This window comes from Zootoca vivipara, chromosome 3 (genome assembly GCF_965207765.1).
Source record: "Zootoca vivipara chromosome 3, rZooViv2.hap1.1, whole genome shotgun sequence".
NCBI classification, from domain to species: domain Eukaryota; kingdom Metazoa; phylum Chordata; class Lepidosauria; order Squamata; family Lacertidae; genus Zootoca; species Zootoca vivipara.
In genome coordinates this window covers 10608008-10631175 of record NC_142586.1, presented here as the reverse complement: position 1 = coordinate 10631175, position 23168 = coordinate 10608008, and the positions used below count along the sequence as shown (strand labels likewise).

The 23168-nt window shown below is 44.1% G+C and overlaps 1 protein-coding gene across 1 annotated transcript; it reads left to right on the top strand.

Annotated features, from left to right (window-relative positions):
* Positions 1–892: 892 nt before the first annotated feature.
* LOC118082508 (beta-soluble NSF attachment protein) lies at positions 893–22908 on the top strand. The gene is made up of 11 exons (XM_035110135.3): positions 893–1024; positions 5836–5915; positions 7102–7218; positions 9382–9428; positions 9561–9638; positions 10670–10725; positions 11954–12038; positions 13164–13268; positions 13798–13866; positions 15907–15957; positions 18638–22908. Exons 1-11 carry the CDS (start codon positions 918–920, stop codon positions 18740–18742), a joined length of 900 nt encoding a protein of 299 aa, XP_034966026.1. The 5' UTR covers positions 893–917; the 3' UTR covers positions 18743–22908.
* The last annotated feature ends 260 nt before the right edge of the window (positions 22909–23168 follow it).

Genomic DNA, 23168 nt, shown 5'->3' with positions numbered 1-23168 from the left:
GTATCTAAAGCCATTTTCACATGCAGAATGTAGGCACCCTATATATGGAAATGAGCAAACCAGTGATATTTTAGGGAGCAGGCTAGCAGGCAGGGCCCATGACTTACATCCTAGGATCCAACACAACACAAAACATGTACGTAGGTTTTAATTTTTGGTTTTTTATCTTATATTTCGGAAATGTACATCCAGTTTTCCCCCCTTTAATTTTTTCGTGGGGCCCTAAGCTATAGCTTGTTTAGCATATATGTAAATCCGGCACTGCTTGTAGGCATCTCTGTGTCACAGCTTCTGCCGTTCCAAGGCCTTAGGAGTGCCAGGATGATGCCCACAAAAAAAGTATTATTAATTATGATGAAACAAATAATAATAATAATAATTCCTTCCAGTAGCACCTTAGAGACCAACTAAGTTTTGTCATAGTACCTATGACAAACTTAGTTGGTCTCTAAGGTGCTACTGGAAGGATTTTTTTTTTTTAAAAAAATTGTTTCGACTATGTCAGACCAACCCCTACCTGTAACTATTAATGATGATGATGATGATTGTTATTACTACTGATCTCTGTGTGTAGAGACAGGCAGGTGGGCAGAAACACATCCTGGCGGCGAGGCCAGATCAGGATCCACCCCTGTGCCCACATCGCGCAACCCGAGGAAAAGCGGGGGGTGGACTAGATGACCCCGGGATCCCTTCCAACGGGGGGGGGGGTCCCATCCCACGCGAAAGACCCTGCGCGGCCGCGGAGACACGCCGAGTAGATTCCCAGGCCGGGGGGTTTGAAGTAGCCGCCGCAGCCGCAGGAGGCGGAGCTGGATCCGGAGGGGCCTGGTCGCCGGCCGCCCTCCTCTTCCTCCTCCTCTTCCTCCTCCGCCGCCGCCGCTGCCGCGCCACAAGCAGAAGGCAAGGGAACCGCGATGGACGCCGCCACCGCGGTCAGCAAGGAGCGGGAGGCCGCGCATCTCCTGGCCGAGGCCGAGAAGAGGATGAAGTCCTCGCACTCCTTCCTCAGGGGCCTCTTCGGGTGAGAGCGGGCGAGGGGATCGGGCAGAGGTGATCGCCCCTCGGGATCCTGGAAGGATAGGATCCTCCCTCACGGCGGCGACCCGCCGCTCGGTTTAGGCCCCGCTGGGTGCGGGAGGTGGGCTGATCCGCGTCTGCTGCTGCTTTTGGGGGGGGGCATGGATCTAGAGGATCTAGACAGGGTGGGTCTAGAGGAGAGCCCAGGGGCAACGGATCTCCCTCCCGTTTTTTTTGCGGCCGAGTGACCGTCGATCAGATCCCGCTTTTCTCCCACCCAGGGATGGATCTGGATCTGGCTTCGCCTCCGTCGCCAGAATGTACCGTATTTCTGCCCACCTGCCTGTCTCTGCACAGAGAGAGATGATAGCCAGCTAATCAGGATTTTAAAAAATTAAATTATTGTTTCCTTCACTTCTCACTTTCCTCTGTGCCCCCCCCCCCCCAGCCTCATGCTGTGCATTTTTCCCCATTTATGCATTTTTCACATGTGCCCCCCTTGGAATATCCTGCGGCCCCTGATTGGAAAACACTGATCTAGTCCAACCACCTGCAATTCAAGAGTCTGATGTTTGCTACTTCATCTGTTACTTCTGAGGTTTCTACTAGGCAGGGCATAGTGCTGAAAATCGTTTAGCTGTTCTGTAACCTCTTCTTCTTACTGGGATATTTGGTGGTGCACCTTGTAGCACCTGATTTCTACATTGCATCAGGCAAACCTTGAAGAAGTTCTTCTCAGATTATTGGTTAATTAGTAATCATACATCTGATTCCGCTAATCCGTTAATACAAATGTATATCTGATTTTGTTCTTAAAGAGATTAGATCCTCAGTTTGTGCCAGGTTTGTTGAAGCAACTGGATTTACGAACACCTACTCTCTAGGAAAGGAGGTGAATTTTACAGAGAAAATATGTGCTCAGGTCTTGTCAAATCAGTTTGGGTCCTTACAATTGACCTTGGGTTCTAAAAACATTTCTTTTTTAAATCTTGTGGGTCAGAGGTTCCCATTGCCCTACTAGGAAGCCATGGCTGCTTTGATGTTACATTTTGCTATTACGAGCATTTATGATGACATTATTTCAAGGGAACACTGTGCTCATAAGACTTATTGATATCAGTCCATCATAATAATTCTCTTCCAATATTTCTTCAGCAGACGAGCTGTCAAGTATAACCGGATTTCTGCCAATAGATAACTACAGAACTGATTTAACTTTTTTCCCCTTTCTGTTTATATTTAGGAAGATAAACGTTTTATTGTCTTTATTTTAATAAGAGGTGTAAGAAAGATAGTTGTAGAAACTCACCCTTTATTTCATTTCTGCTTTTAAAAAGTCTACACAGAGTTATAATATTGGAACATAAGAACATACAAAAGTACCTTATACCGGGTCAGACCAACAGTCATCTAGCTCAGTATTGTCAACACTCTCACACAGCAGCTCTCTCAAGTTTCAGATGGGGAATTTTACCAACCCTACCTAGAAATATTGGGGTTTGAAGCTAGAGTCCTCTGCATGCAAAGAAGATGCTCTGCCGCTCAGTTTTGGACCTTCCCCAACACACTGAGGATAAGTGGATATGATTATAGCCCTCTTTTTTGGCTTCTGGCAGATGATGACATAATTTAGGCTCCAGACTCTTCTCTCTAGAGGGTGGAGGTGGACTTGGGGGCTGGCTGACAAGTGCAGATGCTAACTAACAGAAGCACCTCTTCATTTATCTGTAGACTCTTATTACTGGTTAATTTACAGCAGGCACCCCCTAGCTAACAGGACCAGTGGTCAGGGATGATGGGAATTGTAGTCCCAAAACATCTGGAAGGCCGAGTTTGGGGGTGCCTGATTTACAATGTTGGCTACCTCTGGAATACAATGACTAAATTTTTGCATAAATTGCTTTTATTGTTTTCCTCCCTCTTTTACTTTTAACATAGCATTTTGCTATTAACAAGTTCAACCATGTAGGCCAGGCATCCCCAAACTTCGGCCCTCCAGATGTTTTGGACTACAATTCCCATCATCCCTGACCACTGGTCCTCTTAGCTAGGGATCATGGGAGTTGTAGGCCAAAACATCTGGAGGGCTGCAGTTTGGGGATGCCTGATGTAGGCCATATCCAATATTCATTTGTTCTAGCCATAACTAATGGTTGAATGGACCACAGTTAGTAAATATATTACATTTCTATATTGTCTGGAAGTACCATATCCTTTACATATCCCACTAGGGTAACTAAAGGGTCCACTGGTAATTAAAGACCTGATTTTTTTCCTATAAAAATAATTTTTTATAGAAAGCCTGATTTATTTAGGGCAAATCTGGAATGCATGAAGAATATTCAATCTATTTGAGCTGCATCTGCAACATTTATCTTCTGTATTTGACTCATCTTATGTGGAGTCTGGTACCGTTTAAATAGCCATTTCTAATAAATTTTTGTGCATGGTGTAGGATGCCTTTCCACACCCAAACTCACATTTCTTGTGCCATAATTTGCATGAAATTTTTAATCACAGTAATCCATGGACGTGCCTCATAATGCCTAGATCTGCTGTGACTTTATATACTTGGCTCAGGATTTTTACAGCTGGCTTGCTAGAAATCATTACCCCGAAATTTGTACAGTTGCTCAGTGAGCTACGGAGAGTTACTAATGAGTAAGTTACTAATTATATGCTGTACATGAAAGTATTGACATAAGGGAATACAATGGCTACCTGTTTCTTCAACTGTTTCCCTATAACTCTTCACTGGTACCATTTTGATATAGTTTTCTAATTGCAGTTAGGCCAGTTCTGCATATTTCCCAATATGCTTTTGTCTTCTAGCTCTTTGTTATATTGGATTGCTGTGAAAGATGGCAGACCAGGACTTAATCTACTATTGTAGAAACGCCAAATTTTAAATCAGCTACTAAAGCACATGTTTGCTAGAAAATTACCCACATTTTAGTGCTGAATCAGAGCAAACGTCAATCCATGGAAAATCGGATTGATGTTTGCTGCGATCCTGTAGTAAAGAGCAGGTTTTCCCAGGGGAAAGCAGTGGGACAAGTGGAAGTGGGGATGAGCCCTTAGAAGTTGAGCCATGCTGACTCTTAAGCCTGGGTGCTGTTTGGCTGTTGGAAGTGACAATTGCACCCATGGGTCATTGGATACGGAATTCATGTCATGCTGAGCTGGAAGGGCTAAGGGTTAAGATTTTGTGGGCTGCCAGCTGCTTTGAAGAAAGCTGAGTTGAAGGACAGGATACATGATCCACTGGGGTTAGCAACACTCTCTTGTGCTTGCTTGGACACTCATGTGGTACCTTCTCAGCCTGTCCATGTGTGAATAAAGGGCAGAACCCAACCCAACCCAACTCTTGTGCTCTTTCTTCCAAAGGAAACTTCCAGACAATCCTTCTGTCAGGCTTCGGGGAATCGACTTCCTCCCCCATGGCAGTAAATAATCAGATCAAATGAAAGGAAAGTCTTACCAGTTAGTTTTCTTTAATTACACAGTGAGAGACAAAAGAAAATATCTCCCTAGAATGGCGGTGCTCACAATTAAGGTTTCCATTACCCCGCCCCGTTCCTATTAATCTACGTCACTCCTATGTCTTGTAATCTGAGCTTGTACCCTCTGCACTTTCTGTTCTAACACTCACTTAGCTCTCTGTGTCCTTGGGGGTGGGGTGGGGGGTGGGGAAAGAATGCTGTCCAGAAACTGTGGATCTGTTAACTCACTCTCTTCCAGTGTTTCTTCTGCTAGCTGTTCCCCAACCAGTATTTCCCAGCTTCTGCCTTCTGGACTATGTCCCTCTGCAAACCGCTGTTCTAAATCTATACTCTCCTCCTGGGAAGATTCAGAGTCAGGGGGAGGGGGCGGCTCCCACCATTCCTCCTCAGTGCAGTCCATCTCAGCATGGTCCCTGACACCTGAACTTTTTGTTGCTCAAGGGAATGTGAAATAATGATATAATGGAACCATAACTCATCAAAAGACATTTTTGGCATTAACTCATATACACACAGAGAGAAAAACACTGGTATGTCCACAGCAAAAGATACACCACTAGAGTCAAGGTGGAATAGCAGTTACAGAGACCTGGGAGACCAGGCTTCAAGGGCTAAATGTGGTCAGGACCACGGACAGCTCTCTGTGGTGGCTCAATACAAGGTCAAAGCATCAGTATCCTTAGAGGGTTGCTTCTGGACTGCTGTGGGTATCTCAAGTCCCACTTCCTCAGAGCAAAGTTGCCTACGCTGAAAGGGACCATATACTGTTTTGAAGTCTGAAGCTCTGGTAGGACTGAGAAGCCTCTTGTTGCCCATGGATGAGGTAGAGCGGCAGTGGAAGGGGACTCTTCCAAGCTGCAGGTAGTTCTGGGATAAGTCCTCTAGGGTTGAGAGCTTCCTCCTTTGGGGGAGAGGATAGAGGTGCATCTGGATTCCGGAGCTATCCTTTGAACGTTTTATTTGGCGGTGGGGTTAATTCATTTGGAGGCTGTTTCCTCGGATGATCCCTGAATTTGATCTTCCCAATTCTTCATTGAAAGACCCCTCTTCATTGGACCCCTCCTCTGATAATGGGGTCTGGGTCACATTAGTAAAAATGCCCATATCTCTCTGTTGTCTTCAGGCTTTCATTGTGCAAGGTAGAGCATTCATTGTGCAGACAACTACCAAGGACTCGCAGTTGTGTAATGTAAACCATTTATGCCATGGAATCTGGTTGTTGTGTCCCTTTCATACCTGATTGTTTCATAGCATTAGAAATATCTGACTCCTTCCAATTCCTTTTCTCTTTCTGTTTTTTTCCCCCCCATAGAGGACACTCAAAGGTAGAAGAAGCATGTGAAATGTATACCAGAGCTGCAAATATGTTCAAGATAGCCAAAAACTGGAATGGTATGTATGGAAATGTATAGTTGTAGAGCTCCCATATAACTTTATGATGCCCCATAGATATAAGTGGTAATTTAGTCCAGCTGTTTGATCAGAATTAACACTCCCTAATTCCACATGCAGGCACTTACAGTGCAGCCATTCCCCTTTGGCTGGTAGCCTAAGTCATGGTTGGCTTGCATTGAATTTTTAGAGCCACTCATCTCTGTGTATGCTAGATAATGACTCTGCTGTTTGTTGATGATTCATTCCCTTTTCCCAAGATGAAGTGGAGGTGATTCAGAAGCCCTTACTTTCCCTTGCTTTCAGCTCACCCCTTGATTGGTTAAGAACTCGTTATTTCTGGATAAGTTAATTTCACAGAAACTTGTAGAGGGATTGGCTGCACACTAGTACAATTCATTTAAGCAATCAATGCGTCTTGTTTTCCCTTGTTGCCCTTTGCATGTCATCTATAAACAGATGCCTTCTCTGCATTGGTCCGCCAGCCATCATTTTTACCCTAGGGTTGTATACTTGTAAATGTAGCATAATTTCAAATGTTTCCCTTTCTTCTATACCTTTCTCACGGTCTTTGTGAATGCGTAGTATATTTCTAGCTGGAACAATTGCATTGTTACAGAGGATTTATTTGTGACAATTAAAACTCTTATAAAAGTTTTTAAAGCCTGTGGCCCTCTAGATCAGGCATCCCCAAACTGCGGCCCTCCAGATGTTTTGGCCTACAACTACCTAACAGGACCAGCGGTCAGGGATGATGGGGATTGTAGTCCAAAACATCTGGAGGGCCGAAGTTTGGGGATGCCTGCTCTAGATGTTGCATGACTGTAAGCCAGGAAGGGCCCATGGTCAGGGATGATTGCACTTTCAGTCCAGCCACACCTGGAGGGCCAGAGGTTTCCCACCCCTGAAGAACATAAGCACATCTTGGGCTTTGTAATTAATTCAGAGACAGATCCAGAACAGAGAAAATTACAACAATCATTGCAGGCTGTCCTTCAGAAACATCTGCACTCTTCCAAGCTGGAGCAAATAATAGGCTCTCATTCAGTGTGAGCCTGAATTCTGCATTTACAAAGGAAAATATCGGGGCGCTATGTGGGAGAGATCATTGTCCTTTTTGTCATTCAAATGGCTTCTTATAACATTGTCTAGAGATCATGTGATTTGGGGACTGTTTCTTTTCCAGCTGCAGGAAATGCATTTTGTCAGGCAGCCAAGCTCCACATGCAACTACAGAGTAAACATGATTCAGCAACCTGTTTTGTAGACGCAGGCAATGCTTTCAAGAAGGCGGATCCCCAAGGTAAGAGGCATATTGTGCATAGTACAGCTGTCTATTTGCCCATGTTGAGCAAGGCATTTAGGTAGGACGATAACTTATAAAGATCTACGGTTTGTAGCTTTGAGATTTTCCTAAGCCAACACAGCCAAATGAAACTGTACTCTCCTGAGAAGAATGTATCATCATGAGCAGTCCTGAAAGGTCCAATGGGAAGCTTGGAATAAATGTGGCGTTAGGTCCATTCCACACAGGCACACACACACATGTTTTATGTGCAGTGGAGTCAGTAATAATTGTGGAATATGAATGGGTTTGTTGAATGACTTTTAAGGATACTGAAAAGTGTGTAAGGCTCCAGTCCTATACATATTTACCTGGGAGTAAGCCCCATTGAACTTAGTGTAGTTTGCTTCTGAGTAGACATGCATAGGGTTTACTGTACGTATACAGTGATGCCTCGCTAGACGAATTTAATTCGTTCCACGGGTCTTTTCTTATAACGAAAAATCAGTCTAGTGAATCCCATAGGAATGCATTGAATTTTTTTTTGAATTTTTTTTTGCCCATAGGAACGCATTAATTGAATTTCAATGCATTCCTATGGGAAACCGTGATTCGCTAGACGAATTTTTCATAAAACAAATTCGTCTAGCGAGGCAACCTCCGCTAGAAAAAACCTTTCATTAAGCGGAAATTTCGTTAAGCAGGGCATTCGTTAAGCGAGGCACCACTGTATCGTGCTAGGATGCAAAATAAAACAATCCTTCCAAACTGTTTCCCCCCTTAAAAAATTGTGAAAAGTAATACTATATCTTGATATTTGTTTTTAAAAAATAAATCTTAATGTTTTCCCCAAACAAAATATGCCTAAACATTTGCTAATCAATGACAGTTTTTTTTCTGACTGTTCATGCCATTTTAAAGGTTTTGCTAACACCCAAACTATGTGTATTCCAGCTAAGATTATCCATGCTCATGTGGATATTTACATGCATAGATCCTGGCTTATATTAAAGGTCCTATATGTGATGGGGAGAGAATGAATGAGTCTTAGGCTTGTTGCAATAGTACACACACACACACTCACACACTCACACACACACACACACACCACGTATACAAGGGCCTGTATGAATTGACTCTATGCCTTAATTCAGTTTGAAGATGCAAATCTTGCAGCCTACAAATGTTTTATTGTGTTTTTAATATTCTATTGGGAGCTGCCCGGAGTGGCTGGGGAGGCCCGGCCAGATGGACGGGGTATAAGTAATAGTAGTAGTAGCAGTAGTACAAGATAGGACTGGTACGGCTGGGAGGACAGCAGTAGATGGCGCCAGAGTCAATTACAGGCTCAGCCAACTAATTCTAGTTTTGGCCCCTTCCTCCTCCCTGCTGCATTCTACAAGGGAAAAAGTAAGACTAAGGAGGAGAAAAATGACAGCCCATGTTGCTTCATCAACTGGCTATAAGAAGGCAGGCAGGTGGGGGCTGACTGAGGGCAAACTGAAATCGGTGGGGCCATTTGCCTGTTTACCATAAGGGAGCAACCTGCATTGCACATGAGTGCTGGGGCGCATATATGGGACAGTGTGACAGAGAGCCAGTGTGGTGTAGTGGTTAAGAGCGGTAGACTCGTAATCTGGGGAACTGGGTTCGCGTCTCCGCTCCTCCACATGCCGCTGCTGGGTGACCTTGGGCTAGTCGCACTTCTTTGAAGTCTCTCAGCCCCACCTCACAAGGTGTCTGTTGTGGGGGAGGAGGGGAAATGAGATTGTTACCTGCTTTGAGACTCCTTCGGGTAGTGATAAAGCGGGATATCAAATCCAAATCCATATGGGACTCCCGCCTGTGTCCATGTTCTCTTCAGCGGAGGTGGCTGGTGTCTTTGTCAGCCAGTTCCCTCAGTGGAAGTATATGGAGAAGCTCTTGAAGATGGGAGACTTCCAGTAATTCTGTCAGAGCATCTGTGCTCAAAAGGGATCTCTGGCAAGGGGCATCAGTATCTTATGCATATGCCAGAGGTGAATGGGTTGATTTGCTATTAGAATTTAAGAATGGCTGAGGTTCCGAATGCTGAATCTAATGATCTGAGCAAGCTAGTTCCTTGTACTTGTGAAATAAACCATGTTTGAATGACTGAGCTGATTTTATTCATTATTTCCCCCTAAAATGCATACGGTACAGAGGCTATCAACTGCTTAAATGCTGCCATCGATATTTACACAGACATGGTAAGAAACCCTAGGTACTAGGGTTGGGATTCCGGTTCGTGACCGTGCTGATTGGTGTTAACTATTTGGTTCAGCTGTCTTTGCGGTCAGCGTTGAAAAGAGAATAACTAGGTCAACTACTTCTCTTCCTAGGGCCGATTCACTATTGCGGCCAAGCATCACATTACCATTGCAGAGATTTATGAGTCTGAGCTTGTGGACATTGAAAAGGTATGCCCATGAAGTTATCTGAGTCCCTTGTGTACATGTTAAGACACTTTCAGGACTGCCTGAAAATTTTTACCGTATTTTTTTTGTTCTATAAGACGCACCTGACCAAAAGATGGACCTAATTTTTTAGAGGAGGAAAGGGGGAAAGCCCTGGGTTTTGGGGGGATCAGCTCACAGTTGTGCAGCTTCTTTTGCAAAGGGGGAAAGCTTCGTTTTTGCGGGGATCAGCTCAAAGTTGTTGAGCTTACCTTGCAAGGGGAAAAAATCCTGTTTTTATGGGGTTCAACTCACAGTCCTGCAGCTTCTTTAGGAAAGGAAAAGGAGCCATTTCTACAGTTTCCAGACAGATAATCTAATCAGCCAGTCACATGTCACTGGGGAAACACAACAATGGAGGCCTGGGCAAGGGGGCGGGGGCGGGAAGGGGGTCTAGTGTCTCTTATCTCCCTCCCCGATCTCTTGCAATCAGCTGCTGAGCGGGTTCCTTCCAACACCCTCTTCCCCTCTTGTTAGCCTTTAGCTCTTTCTAAAAAGAAAAAAAGAGCACAACCTGCTTTTCACCCCTGGGCAATTCGGCTCCAGGGACCACGCATTCGCTCCATAAGACGCACAGACACTCCACTTACTTTTTAGGAGGAAAAAGTGTGTCTTATGGAACGAAAAATACGGCAGATTGCAACCCTGTTCACACTTCCCTGAGCACAGACATAGCCCAGCAAGCTACACAGAATACTCTTAGCTTACTGAAATGATGGCAGTAGTAGTGGGAAGTATACAAGAATATAGGTATTTTCAGATGAAGATGAATCCTTTTAGCAAAGGTAATAGAAATACAGCCACTCCCCCTATGACTCTGGCTGTTTTATTTTCTGTCCTTTTTCTAGTTTGAATTTTTTTCTTCTTCAGTGTTGCATAAGTTATGGAAAGAGGAAATGGATAACATGCACAGCCTCCTCCATGAAGCATCAAATCTAAAAGCAGCAGAATGTAAGAGAAATGTGTTTTAATTATTTCTGTTTTGCTTTCTCTAGGCTATTGCCCATTATGAACAGGCTGCAGATTACTACAAAGGGGAAGAATCCAACAGGCAAGTTTTCATAAAATAGCTACTCTTAGTGTTGTGTTCAGTGTATAAATCTAGATTACAGTCGTACCTTGGTTCTCGAGCGCCTTGTGACTCGAACGTTTTGGCTCCCGAACACCGCAAACCCGGAAGTGAGTGTTCTGGTTTGCCAACGTTCTTAGGAACCCAAACATCCGATGTGGCTTCCGATTGCATGCAGGAAGCTCCTACAGCCAATCGGAAGCTGCGTCTTGGTTGTCAATCAAATGTTTTCAGAAGTCGAACGGACTTCCGGAACAGATTCCGCTCGAGAACCAAAGCACAACTGTACTTTGGCTTTTCTTTTGACACTAAAATGGCGTTCTCCTTCCCATGCTGTAAGGTGCAACATAACATCCAAATCCTAAAATAGCTTTTGTGGATTGGCATTCTGTTTGCCTAGCTGCCAACTTCAGTATCAACACACCAGATTCCCATTGATGTGATGACCATTGGAGATCGGCCAGGGATGGGGACTCTGTACCCTTCCAGATGCACTTGGACTACAACTCCCATCATCCCCAGACCATTGGTCAATGATGATTGGATTTGTAGTCCAACCACACCTGGAGGGCCACAGGTTTTCCTTGATATAGATATATCATATGATGACTGAACACCAGTGCTCTTCCATCTGTATGCATGGGGTCAAATAATTTCCCAAGCAGTTGAAGTTTCTTCATCGTACATTGCTCCATTTTGCATTTGTTTAACCCTGAGAGATCTACACTGGCTCCCAGTACGTTTCCGAGCACAATTCAAAGTGTTGGTACTGACCTTTAAAGCCCTAAATGGCCTCGGTCCTGTATACCTGAAGGAGTGTCTCCACCCCCACCATTCAGCCCGGACACTGAGATCCAGCACCGAGGGCCTTCTGGTGGTTCCCTCATTGCGAGAAGTGAGGTTACAGGGAACCAGACAGACAGAGGGCCTTCTCGGTAGTGGCACCTGCCCTGTGGAACGCCCTCCCAGCAGATGTCAAGGCAATAAGTAACTATTTTACTTTTAGAAGACAACTGAAGGCGGCCCTGTTTAGGGAAGTTTTTAATGTTTAATGCTGTACTGTTTTAATATTCGGTTGGAAGCCGCCCAGAGTGTCTGGGGAAACCCAGCCAGATGGGCGGGGTATAAATAATAAATTATTATTATTATATATTATTATTGTTTAGAAATCCTTCTGTGCAATTCAGTTAATTCTACCTCTCGCTTCTAGTTCTGCTAACAAATGTCTGCTGAAGGTGGCTGGATATGCTGCTCAGTTAGAGCAATATCAGAAGGCAGTTGAACTCTTTGAACAGGTAGGTTTGCTGCATTCAACGTTACAAAAAGGAGAGAATAAATCAAAGGCCTACAATCCAAAGGATTGTCCATTTATTCCTGCTCTCTGCTTCCCATTTCTTAACAAGTTACTGATCCCCAGGAGGACCTCGCCACTTATTCCATGATTATTAAGCTTACTTGGGAGTCTTTATTGTCAGACGCTTTATGAAAGTATTACGTACAGAATGTCAACTTGTGTTTATATGCTTATTGGCACTTTCAAAGAAATAGAAAGGGTTAGTGAGGCGGGACTTACTCTTGCAGAAGCCATGCTGCTGGTTCTGCTTCAGCAAGAACTGCCATTTTACATGCATGGGAATTCTGTTTTAAACCAGTTTTTCTGTAATAGACGTTAAACGAATTGGCCTGTTAAGGCTAATCGGCCTTAAAATGAAACAAATGTAAGTGTTGATCCTCAAAAACCACATCAAATAACCACCCCACCTGCATAAGAACGAACAGCAAAAATAAATGACCCAAAGTTGGACCATTAGTGCTGCCCAAATGCCCAGAAGAGTACAAATGTCTTTGTTTGGTTCCAGAAGGATGACAAAGTCTGTGCCAGGCCACCTCAGTATTTATGAGTTCCCACGTACTTTCCCCAATGGGATCACTTCCAGGTGCTTTCATAGAATCATAGAGTTGCAAGGGGCCACGAGGATCATCTAGTCCAACCCCGTGCAATGCAGGGATCTTTTGCCCCACGTGGGGCTGAAACCCACAGCCCTGAGATTAAGAGTCTCACGCTCTGCTGACAAGCTCAGTACCAAAACAACACTGGATCATCATTACTGATCAATATGGGGCTATTTTGTTGCACAGTATGGTACTGAAAATATGACTCTTGGTATATAAAATATAGTTCTCTCATTTGTGGCAGAGTGAAATGTGTTGTGAAATGGAAATAATATTTTAAAACTAATGTATATTATTATTATTATTATTATTATTATTATTATTATTAAACTAAGTGAAGTTTGGAGTTCTGGGACAACAAAATGCTGGCATTTCAAATACAATGAAAGGGACTGGAAGATATAATAGCATTGCGTTTTGGATTTTACTGCTCACAGTTGGGCTAAATGTCTGTTTGCTCTCTTTAGGTTGGAACAAGCACTATGGATAATCCATTACTCAAGCACAGTGCAAAAGATTACTTCTTTAAAGCTGCCCTGTGTCACTTTATAGTTGATGAGTTGAATGCTAAGGTTAGTGCAACTCACTGAGTACCAATGTTTGCTGACTCCTGATCAATACCATCTGCTCATACTGCTGTTCTTTCTGCAATGACAAGTGATCACTGTGCAAGCCCTACTTGAATGTCCTTTTCTACGCTTGCTTATGGTAATGTGAGACTATGAGGCAAGAAGAGTCATCACAATTGCCTTCTGTTTTCTTGCCTTAAACCTTTGATGGCAATCACGTATGTCTAAAGCCAGTCCTGTCTGTTTGAAGTATGGAGCTGTAGTTTCAGGTTCGAGATAAAACCGATGTAAGTTTGGAACACAGGACTGTCCTGTTTATAAATAGCAAATACAAGTGCCTCTCGCCATAGCCTTTCAAATTCTAAATGCATTTCTCCAAATGCTAAGTAATTTAAATTTTTTAAAACCCGTGCCTTGTGATCCATTTCCAAGAAACAGTTTCTGGTAGGTTTAAGGGCTAAACTAGATGATATGCAGGGAATCTGCCCGGCTCGGTGAAATAGGAAGCTTAAAATTTGCTGCTCTCTTTCAGCTTGCTCTGGAGAAATATGAAGAACTGTTCCCGGCCTTCTCAGATTCAAGGGAGTGTAAACTATTGAAAGTAGGTGAAACGGGATGTGTTTGAATGGGTTAAAAATAGAAAAGCGCTGCTGGATTTTCTCTTGTAGCGTTCTAATTGTCACATGGAGATTGCCAGATTCCCTGCGTGTGAATAAAGGAGATACCAAGCCTACAAACAGAGGGAAAGAATGGCGATTGTCATATACAAAAAGCCTCTTTTGGTGGGAGTTGAAGATGTGCTGTACCGGTTGTTGTTAATAAGTGAAAATTGGGGTGGGAGAGGGTGCAAATGCTCTTGAACTACAACTCCCACCATTATTGACCATCGGCCATGCTGGCCGGGGCTGATGGGAGTTGTAGTCCCAACAACACCTGGCAGGCTAAAGATTCCGCACCCTGGCATAAGCCTCAGAAAGAGGGAAAGGGGTCCGTGTTTCTCTCCTCCTCCTCCCTTCTGTGCTTCCTTTGGCCCTGGAGAAGCTCCAGAGATCATTCCTCCTCACCCCTTTTGAATAAACCCACCACATTTGCTAGCCTCAAAAATGGTTTTGCTAGCCTACTAGGGACTTTTTCCAGTGGCCTGCAACATTTCTGTGCTAGGTGCAAAGAAGGGGCTTCCCTTCCCTTCCATGCCTACCATGCCTGCTTGTTGCCTATGGCTTCAAGGGCTTAAAATAAATACTAGGCCTTGTAAACAGATCTCCAAGCTATATTCATTTCCTCTTTCACTCTGATAGTCACAAGTAGGCCTTTGTTTATCGGTATGCCCTTTCCTCACACACAAGATTATTTATAGGCTCTGCTCCTGATCGGGATACCACTTCAGCCCACAGTTTTGATAGTCTTGTGTTCACCCAACCCCTTCTTCACTTCATCCCTTGACTTTCCCCGCAGCAGCATCTTTCTGAGCCATAGCTCAGTGGAAGAGAATATGTTTTGCATGCAGAAGATTTTTGGGTTCAATCCCTGGAATTTCTAGGTAGGCTGGGAAAGACTCGTGTCTGAAACCACTCTGAGCAGGACTAGAGGTGTGAAGGTCTACTCTAGAGAAAAGGAATTATAATTTTGGGAATTATAGAGACAGAACTACCCAAACGGCATAGAAATTTATTCATGTATGCGACTACAGCGGCAAGAATGTTATTTGCCCCAAAATGGAAAGAAGTCCCGACGAAAGGAGAATGGATACAAAAACTTATGGAATACGCAGAAATGGTGAAACTTACTGGAAAAAGAAGAAATCAAGCTAACCAACTTTTTATAAAAGAATGGAAATGGTTTATTGAATATTTACAAACTATAAACAGATAGGTTGGCAGGATTATTGTAATAACCTCCAGCTTTATCAGAGTGTACATTTATGGTAGATGAATAAATGATTATGTTAATATGGAATATGCAGAAAATATAAAAAAATAAATTTAAGGAACCGCAGAAAGAGAGGGGAAGGAAATCGAGCATTGAAATGTTAAAATGATTGTAAAAATATTGAAATGTATAAAATTGAAAATCGTAAGTAAAAATTTTTAAAAAAGAAAAACTGGGAAGGACACAATTCTCCCTCCCCCTATATTTCTGTCTCTTCCCTATTTATTTCTGGAAAATTGAGGGCGGGGGAACACCTGGATTCCCCCCCCCTTCAAATTTTCTGGGGTTTCCCCAAGGCCTTTACATCCCTAGTTGGTATTGAGCTAGATGACCCAAGGTTCTGATGCAGAACAAGACAGCTTTCTTCCCCTGACATACATAGAGCTAGTTCCTAGGGATGGGGACCACAGCGCCATGTGGATATTTTCTGACACCTCAACTCCCCACATGCCTATATCTGCCTGACTATGAGGTCACAATTGCTATGATGATGGGTGCTTATGGTTGACGGAGGCACTCCATCCAGTCTTTCAGATCCAGCGTAGCCCTGGGGTAAAAAGCTTTGTCTACACCAGGTTATTGCTAGATTGAAGGGACACATTCCCCGGGTAGTTTTTCTAAACGCCTCTTCAAGTTGCGAAAGGCCTCTTCCTTGAGAGATGCAGTAACTTTGCCACTTCTGCTGTTTAATCTGTTCATGTCATCCTGCTAGAAATTACTGGAAGCTCACGAGGAACAAAACTGTGAAGCTTACACTGAAGCGGTAAGTAGACTTCTGTTTTACTTGGACACGGGGCTGGTTTCATAGGGCCGACTTTAAAAAAAGCAAAATAGCCGGCCATAGCTGCCAAGTTTTCCCTTTTCTCGCGAGGAAGCCTATTCAGCATTAGGGAAAATCCCTTTAAAAAAGGGATAACTTGGCAGCTATGTAGCCGGCAGTTTTGTAACCACAGTGCATTCAAAGCAACAGAGTTGGTTCCAGATTAACAATACAATATTAGGCGGTCACTTCAGTTACCTCCGCACCATCCATTTAAAGCACACGGCTTTTCACCAGAGTATCCTGGGAACTGTAGCTTGTTAAGGGTGCTGGAAACTATAGCTCTCTGAGGTGTGAACTACAGCTCTGGGGGGAGCAGTGCTCTTTTAAATGTGTTGTGTGGATGTTCAGTGGAGTGCATTTCCAGGTAATTGTATAGCAGACATGTCCGATGCGTTGATCGCGATCGACTGGTGAGCCGCTGGATTGATTTCTGTTGATCACAGGCCAAGAAAAAAAGCCTTCACCTCCGCTCCCACAAGCCCAGCTCCTCTCCAAGGCAGCCCAAGAGAGCACAGGATGCTCCTTGCCAGCCAGAAAGGAGACGGCTCCGAAGTCAGGTGCGAAAGACGAAAGACGCACGCACACAACAAAGGCAGAAGGAGAAGTGAATGGGCGCTAGGCGGAAGCAGGGAGGAACAGGCAGACTGAGAGACCGGGCTAGAAAGATAGAAGCGCTGCACGCTGGCTCCTCAGAGAGAGAAAGGGCTGATATAGGTTTACTCGAAAGGAAGGGGTGGACCCAATTTCTGTTTCAAACGATGGGGGAAACCACTGTGGTTGACATGTGCCCCTGACTCATTTGAAAAACAGCAAGAGTCTTGGGGTACTTTAAAGACTTAACACATTTATTATGGCACGAGCTTTTGTGAACCACAGTCTGTGCGTCATGTTCTGATTATGGAGGCCCCGGTCCTCAGTGTTATTTTCTTTAGGGAGGCTTTTAATGTTTAATAGATTACGGTATTTTATTTTTCTGTTGGAAGCCGCCCAGAGTGGCTGGGGAAACCCAGCCAGATGGGCGGGGTATAAATAATAAATTATTATTATTATTATTATTATTATTATTATTATTATTATTATTATATTTAAGTATTATAGAAATTATAGTATTATTATATTTAAGTATTATACAAAACAATGTATTTTAAAAAAATATATTGATTTGTAATGAACTTTTCAGGTTTTATGGAAGCGACTATCATTTGTTATTATTTTTATCATAAGCTCAGCCAAATATAATATGGTTAAGTTGAAGAATGACCAAGGGAGAGTGTGGCAGATCACTGCCAGTTTTTGGTGCTGGATAGTAGATCACAGCCTTCTTGAAGTTAGACATGCCTGTTGTATAGAATTAGTTGAATGAATCAGTGGGACATGAGCTGAGTCATGACTGACTTGTAATCTGTTACAATCTAAGTGTCTTTTAAAACATGGAAGCCCATTCACTTGCCTGCATGGAATTCCTCGTCGCAGGTGCATAAATACAAGATGCAAGGAAGCCTGACACATTTTTGCTTCCTGTCTTACAGGGAGGCAAGGCTCTTTCCCATTTTTTAGACTCTCCAAAGCTATACTTGCACATGGGCAGAGAAAGGCCACTTACACTGTGCAGCTGTTTTATAGTGGGAAAGAGTTAATTTCCCGTATCTATTTATGATTTGTTAATAATAATAATAATAATAATAATAATAATAATAATAATATTTATACCCCACCCTTCCCAGTCAAGACCGGGCTAAGGGTGGCTAACAAAAATATCAATGCAAATATAAAAGAAACAATTCAATTAAAATGCAGATTAATACAATGTTAAAATTCAATTTTAAAATTAAAAATCTACAAATAAGATAAAACCATTATAAGATAAAACCTTAGGGGAGGGTAGCCCCGGGGTCAGACTGCATCAGTCCAAAGGCCAAGCAGAACAGCTCTGTCTTGCAGGCCTTACGAAAAGATGACAAATCCCGCAGGGCCCTAGTCTCCTGAGACAGAGCGTTCCACCAGCTCGGGGCCAGTACTGAGAAGGCCCTGGTCCTGGTCGAGGCCAGCCTAACCGTCTTGTGACTCGGGATCTCCAGTATGTTAGTGAGCGAAAGACCAAAGTAATATTGACTTGTATCCAACGAAGTCATCTCAGTGGCCCAAGAAAGCACCCCCCCTCAAATCTGGTCCCCCAAATCTGGTTTGGGGGGGCATGAGGGGAAAGGAAGTCCTGTTGCACCGATGGAAGTTTTTGTTCCCCCCCTCCCCGCTGCCCCACAGGATGGATTCATGGGGTACAAAACAGAACCCTTATATTTTTCTTTTGGGTCATATTCTGAAAATAATTGAAAACAACAGTGGTACCTCGGAAGTCTAAAGGAATCCATTCCGGAAGTCTGTTCAACTTCCCAAACGTTCAGAAAGCAAGGTGTGGCTTCCAATTGGCTGCAGGAAGCTCCTGCAGCCAATCGTAAGCCTCGTCGGACATTCGGGTTCCAAAGAAAATTTGCAAACCCGCACACTCAATTCTGGGTTTGCGGCGTTCGGGAGCCCAAACGTTCAACCTGCAAGGCGCTTGGGATCCAAGGTACAACTGTACACGCTTTTCTAACCGGTTATGTTCCCCTCTTCCAATTAGGTTAAGGAGTTTGATTCAATATCTCGCTTGGATCAGTGGCTGACGACCATGTTACTTCGCATTAAGAAATCCATTCAGGAAGACACGGATGGGGACCTCAAGTGAACTGTCAGTACAATTTGTGCCACGTGACATGTCTGCTGAAGTATACTGTGTTGTGGCCAAGGACCATTATGGGATACTTGGCTCAATGCTTCTAGCTTAACTGACTGGTGTCTTGTTTAGTACCCTGTTGTGGCTCGTTCGGTGTAACTATGGACATGAACTATATATCTTTTAAAGCCCTCATGTTTATGTTTTACTTCGAAATGCAAGACATGCGGCCTGATCTATGCATATTTACTTGCAAGTAAGACCCACTGAGATCAGCATCCCCCCGCATCACTGTCCGTAGGATTGCTGCCTTACAGTGCAAGGCTGTGCATCTTTACTTAGAAGGAAGCCCCCAGGCCTGTGTTCAATTGGGCTTCCTCTCTCGACTTATTCATTGCGGTCTTAGTCTTATAAATCCAGTCTGTTGACATGAAATGCCAGCCAATTTGAAATTTAGGCACACTTACTGTGAGTCTCCCTCCAAGAGTATGGTTATTTTTGGACAAATAAGTTCATCAGCTAAAATTTATTTGGGCCCTTCAGAGATTTCTTCTGCATTAATAGATAACATATGATATCAAATTGTGTTGTTTTAAGTGTGATTTCCATTCCTGCTTAGGAAATGTGGCCGAGTCACAAACGCTGAGATGACCAAATTTGCGATCCCTGCCTAGTGCAATCCTATTCCTGTTGAGTCAAGTCTCACTGGCTTCAGTGGGGTTTACTGCTTTGTAGGGATCCAGCTTTCAAAGTGTATTTATATTAAGCCTCCTCTGGCTCAAAAAAAAAAAAAAGCAAGCGTATGAACCACCTGGAATGCAAAATTGACCTTAGCCGAAATGATTACACGACTTACAGGGGAACGTCTGTCTATCCGGACGACATGAATGAATCGGAAGGGTTTCTTCTAAATGTTAGTTACATAATTTGCGACTACTGACGGCGGTGCAATTCTCAAAGCGTTTGCCCTGCTCTTTCCTTGCTTCCTCCTGCTTGACCAATTATGATCAGCAGCGCTGATTTAGTGCGTTCCACCCGCATCAGTAGTCTGAAAAGATCTGAACATACACATTGATGGTGATACAGTTCTGGCTTTCACACAAACCTACGTGCGTTGGAGGTGCCCTGCGAAAGTTTCAGTCAGGGTGGTTGTGAATATGTGGGGTCTAGAAACATAAACACTATGAGTCACTTCAAAAGGGGTGGGAAGGGGTGTGTGTGAATACTACCATTTTTTAAAGTGACAAACAAGCAGATTCTTCCCCCTCTTCCCCTTCTGTGGTGACATTTTCTTTTCTTTTCCAAACTGGGAGCTTCTACACCAGGCATAGGCAAACCCGGCCCTCCAGATGTTTTGGGACTACAACTCCCATGATCCCTAGCTAACAGGACCAGTGGTCAGGGATGATGGGTGTTGTAGTCCCAAAACACCTGGAGGGCCGAGTTTGCCTATGCCTGTTCTACACCTTTGATCCATGAGAGCGTATAGACTGTTTATGACATAAACGACAGTCATAAACGAGCTATATTTTAGACTGCTATTTCAGGGGTGTGTGTGTGTGTATGCGTGTGTGTGAAATTGTGAGTTTCAGTGTGTTTTCAGTCGTGCTGGTGGAAAGCCTGTGGTTTTTTATATGCTGCGTGCATATGTGTGTCTCTGGGCGTGTACTTTGTAGCATAAATATAAATCCAGGTTGACAAATGCTGTCAGCCTTTCCATAGCAGAAGAGCCAGTGTGCTTTGCCAGAGCTGCTCTACAGGTGCAGCAGAATAAAGGGAATGGCATGACTGAATGGGCTTACGGTTTGCAGGTAGGGGTGGGGTTTCCCACTGTATAAATTCTCTACAAGCAAAGGGTGCTAGCCAGCAGGCAGGGTTAGGATCCTCCTGCTTGCTGGGCTAGGGTTTAAAAAAAATAAAAATAAATGGCACCCCCTATCACCTGCAACGCAGAGGGATGCAGTCTACTCTACTTGTCTCATTCTGCCCAAATCTGAACCTAGCTTGCTGTATATTTTGCAATGTGTGTGTGTGTGTGTGCGCGCGCGCATACATACATATAGCCTTAGTAATTTACTGCTGGCCTACTGTAGCAGTTCAGCTATCAGTTGACCTGTTCAAAAGAGTTCATTGCCACTGACTTTCCCATTAACTGCTACCCTCATGCTGGGTTGGTTCCAGGCTAGGTTCGTAGACCTTCCTTCCCATTGAAATCAACAGGACTCAATTGAATAAAGACTTGACTTTTCACCTGGATTTCAGTGAGGCTTTAGCGCAGGCATCCTCCAGATGTTTTGGACTACCATTCCCATCATCCCTGACCACTGGTCCTGTTAGCTAGGGATCATGGGAGTTGTAGGCCAAAACATCTGGAGGGCCGTAGTTTGGGGGTGCCTGCTTTAGCGCAACCAGTCTGGTCTGGATCCAACCCGCTGTGTCTTTCTGCTGGGAAACAGCAGCAAGCTTTCGCCAGGTGGCCTTTTGTGGAATGCAGGCGTTGCGATGGATCAGCGGTTGCTGAGTAGCTGATGGCGAGAGGAGAGAGGCTCCTATCTAGGTGGGAAATGAGCAAGTGGTTTTTTGTTTGCAAAGGCTATGCATGGTTGTGCAAATACTATATCCATGGTCTGGCACTAGTAGGGGTGGAGGCCCTGTGGCCCTGCAGGTGCTCTTGGACTCCAGCTACCCATCTTCTCTGATCCTTGGCTGTACTGGCTATGTTCCAACATCTGGAAGAATTACGTTTCCCATTCCTAGTCTTGAGGTACATGATGTAGCAACCTGTTGAAGCTCAGCTAGGGTTGCCATATAGATCTGGACACAAAAGTTTTTGCGCTTTTTTATGGCAAAGTTGTTGAGATTTGGGCTGGTGGGCAGGGGAGGGGAGAGTTGCTGAGCTTTTTTTTTCTTTTTTGCAAAATCTCCAAAAAATTTGGGGAACACTAAAAAAAAACAATACAGTACTTGGGATATGGAACACCAAGACGCCATTTTCAACAGATGAATATCAGCTATGTCCAGGAAATTCCAGCTGTATGGCAGCCCTAAGCTAAGGTTTGGAGCGAATCGGTGCCCAGGTGGGGTTCCCTCCTCACAGAAAGACCAGCTGTAAATGTAATAAAATATATATGTAGATTTCTATTTTTCTTTCTCAGACAGACCTAATTGTTCTTTAAATTGTGGCACACCCCTTTTTACTCATGTCTCCGAAAACCACACTTTTCAGCTGCTACAGGCTTCCGTGTGCAGGCACTGAACCACCATTTGCCTGTGTTGTGCTACTTGTTGCAACGTTGCTTCTTCCGGTCCTTGTTCTTTAAGAGGTTACAGCATTACAGCAGGACACACAAACCCCACACCCCAAACGTACTTGGGAACCAGTCTTGTTGACTTCTGTGGGGTTTCCTTTAAGCAAATGGCTCTTGTTCTGTGTGGGTAATGTGCACACACAAAGCAAGTTCCTCTGACTATTCAGAGCAGATCAAAACACTGCCACACATGAGGAACCTTCTTGTCCCTGTCCCCATCCACACCCCATGGCTTCCTGCGCTGCCTGTGCATTTAATCTACATTCACATGGTCATTGTAGTCAATTTTGCAGTGTCAATCACTGGTTGAGAAGACTGCAGCTCCAACCCCTGCTCCCGAACCTGAGGTTGATGCTAAGCGCATCATTTGTCTGCCTGATGGTGCGCAGAGAATTGACTCCTGGCACCGGCCCAGCTTTCCAGGCTCGTGATTTTCAGCTAGCTTCCCATGTCTAGCTCAAGAAATGTTTCAGACGAAATTCCCCTCTGTTGCTTTAATCGTCAGACTACCCGCGATGGTAAGGAGCTATTTCCGATTTACCTGTATGTAAACAGCCATCGTATGTTCATACGTACTATTGTGGTTTAGGAATCTCTGAAACTATAGTCAATGTGTAACAGAAGATTCATTCATTGCTGATGTTGTAGAGGCACTGTAGGGTTGCTTTGTTTTGTAACAAGATGCAGAGAAATGGCAAACCTTTGTCTTGTCTTTGCACTCGACTCAACAGCTGGAAAATACTACCATAATGGCTGCAACCACCAGGGGGCTGGGTTTGGTCCTTAACCGACAGGGACTGTGGCTGGATATGAGGCTTTTGGCTTTGTGCATTGCTATTTTATCATGAGAATTGTCATTAAAGAGTGTGTTGCCCACCGTAACAAAATGTGAGTGTTTTTATTCACCCTCAACACCTGCCCAGTGAGTTTTCACCAAGGCCTACAAAACAGAAAAGGTTGATGTCCTTTATTTCAGGGTTGGTGAACCTGTAAAGGTAAAGGGACCCCTGACCATTAGGTCCAGTCGCGGACGACTCTCGGGTTGCAGCACTCATCTCGTTTTACTGGCCGAGGGAGCCGGCGTACAGCTTCCAGGTCCTGTGGCCAGCATGACTAAGCCGTTTCTGGCG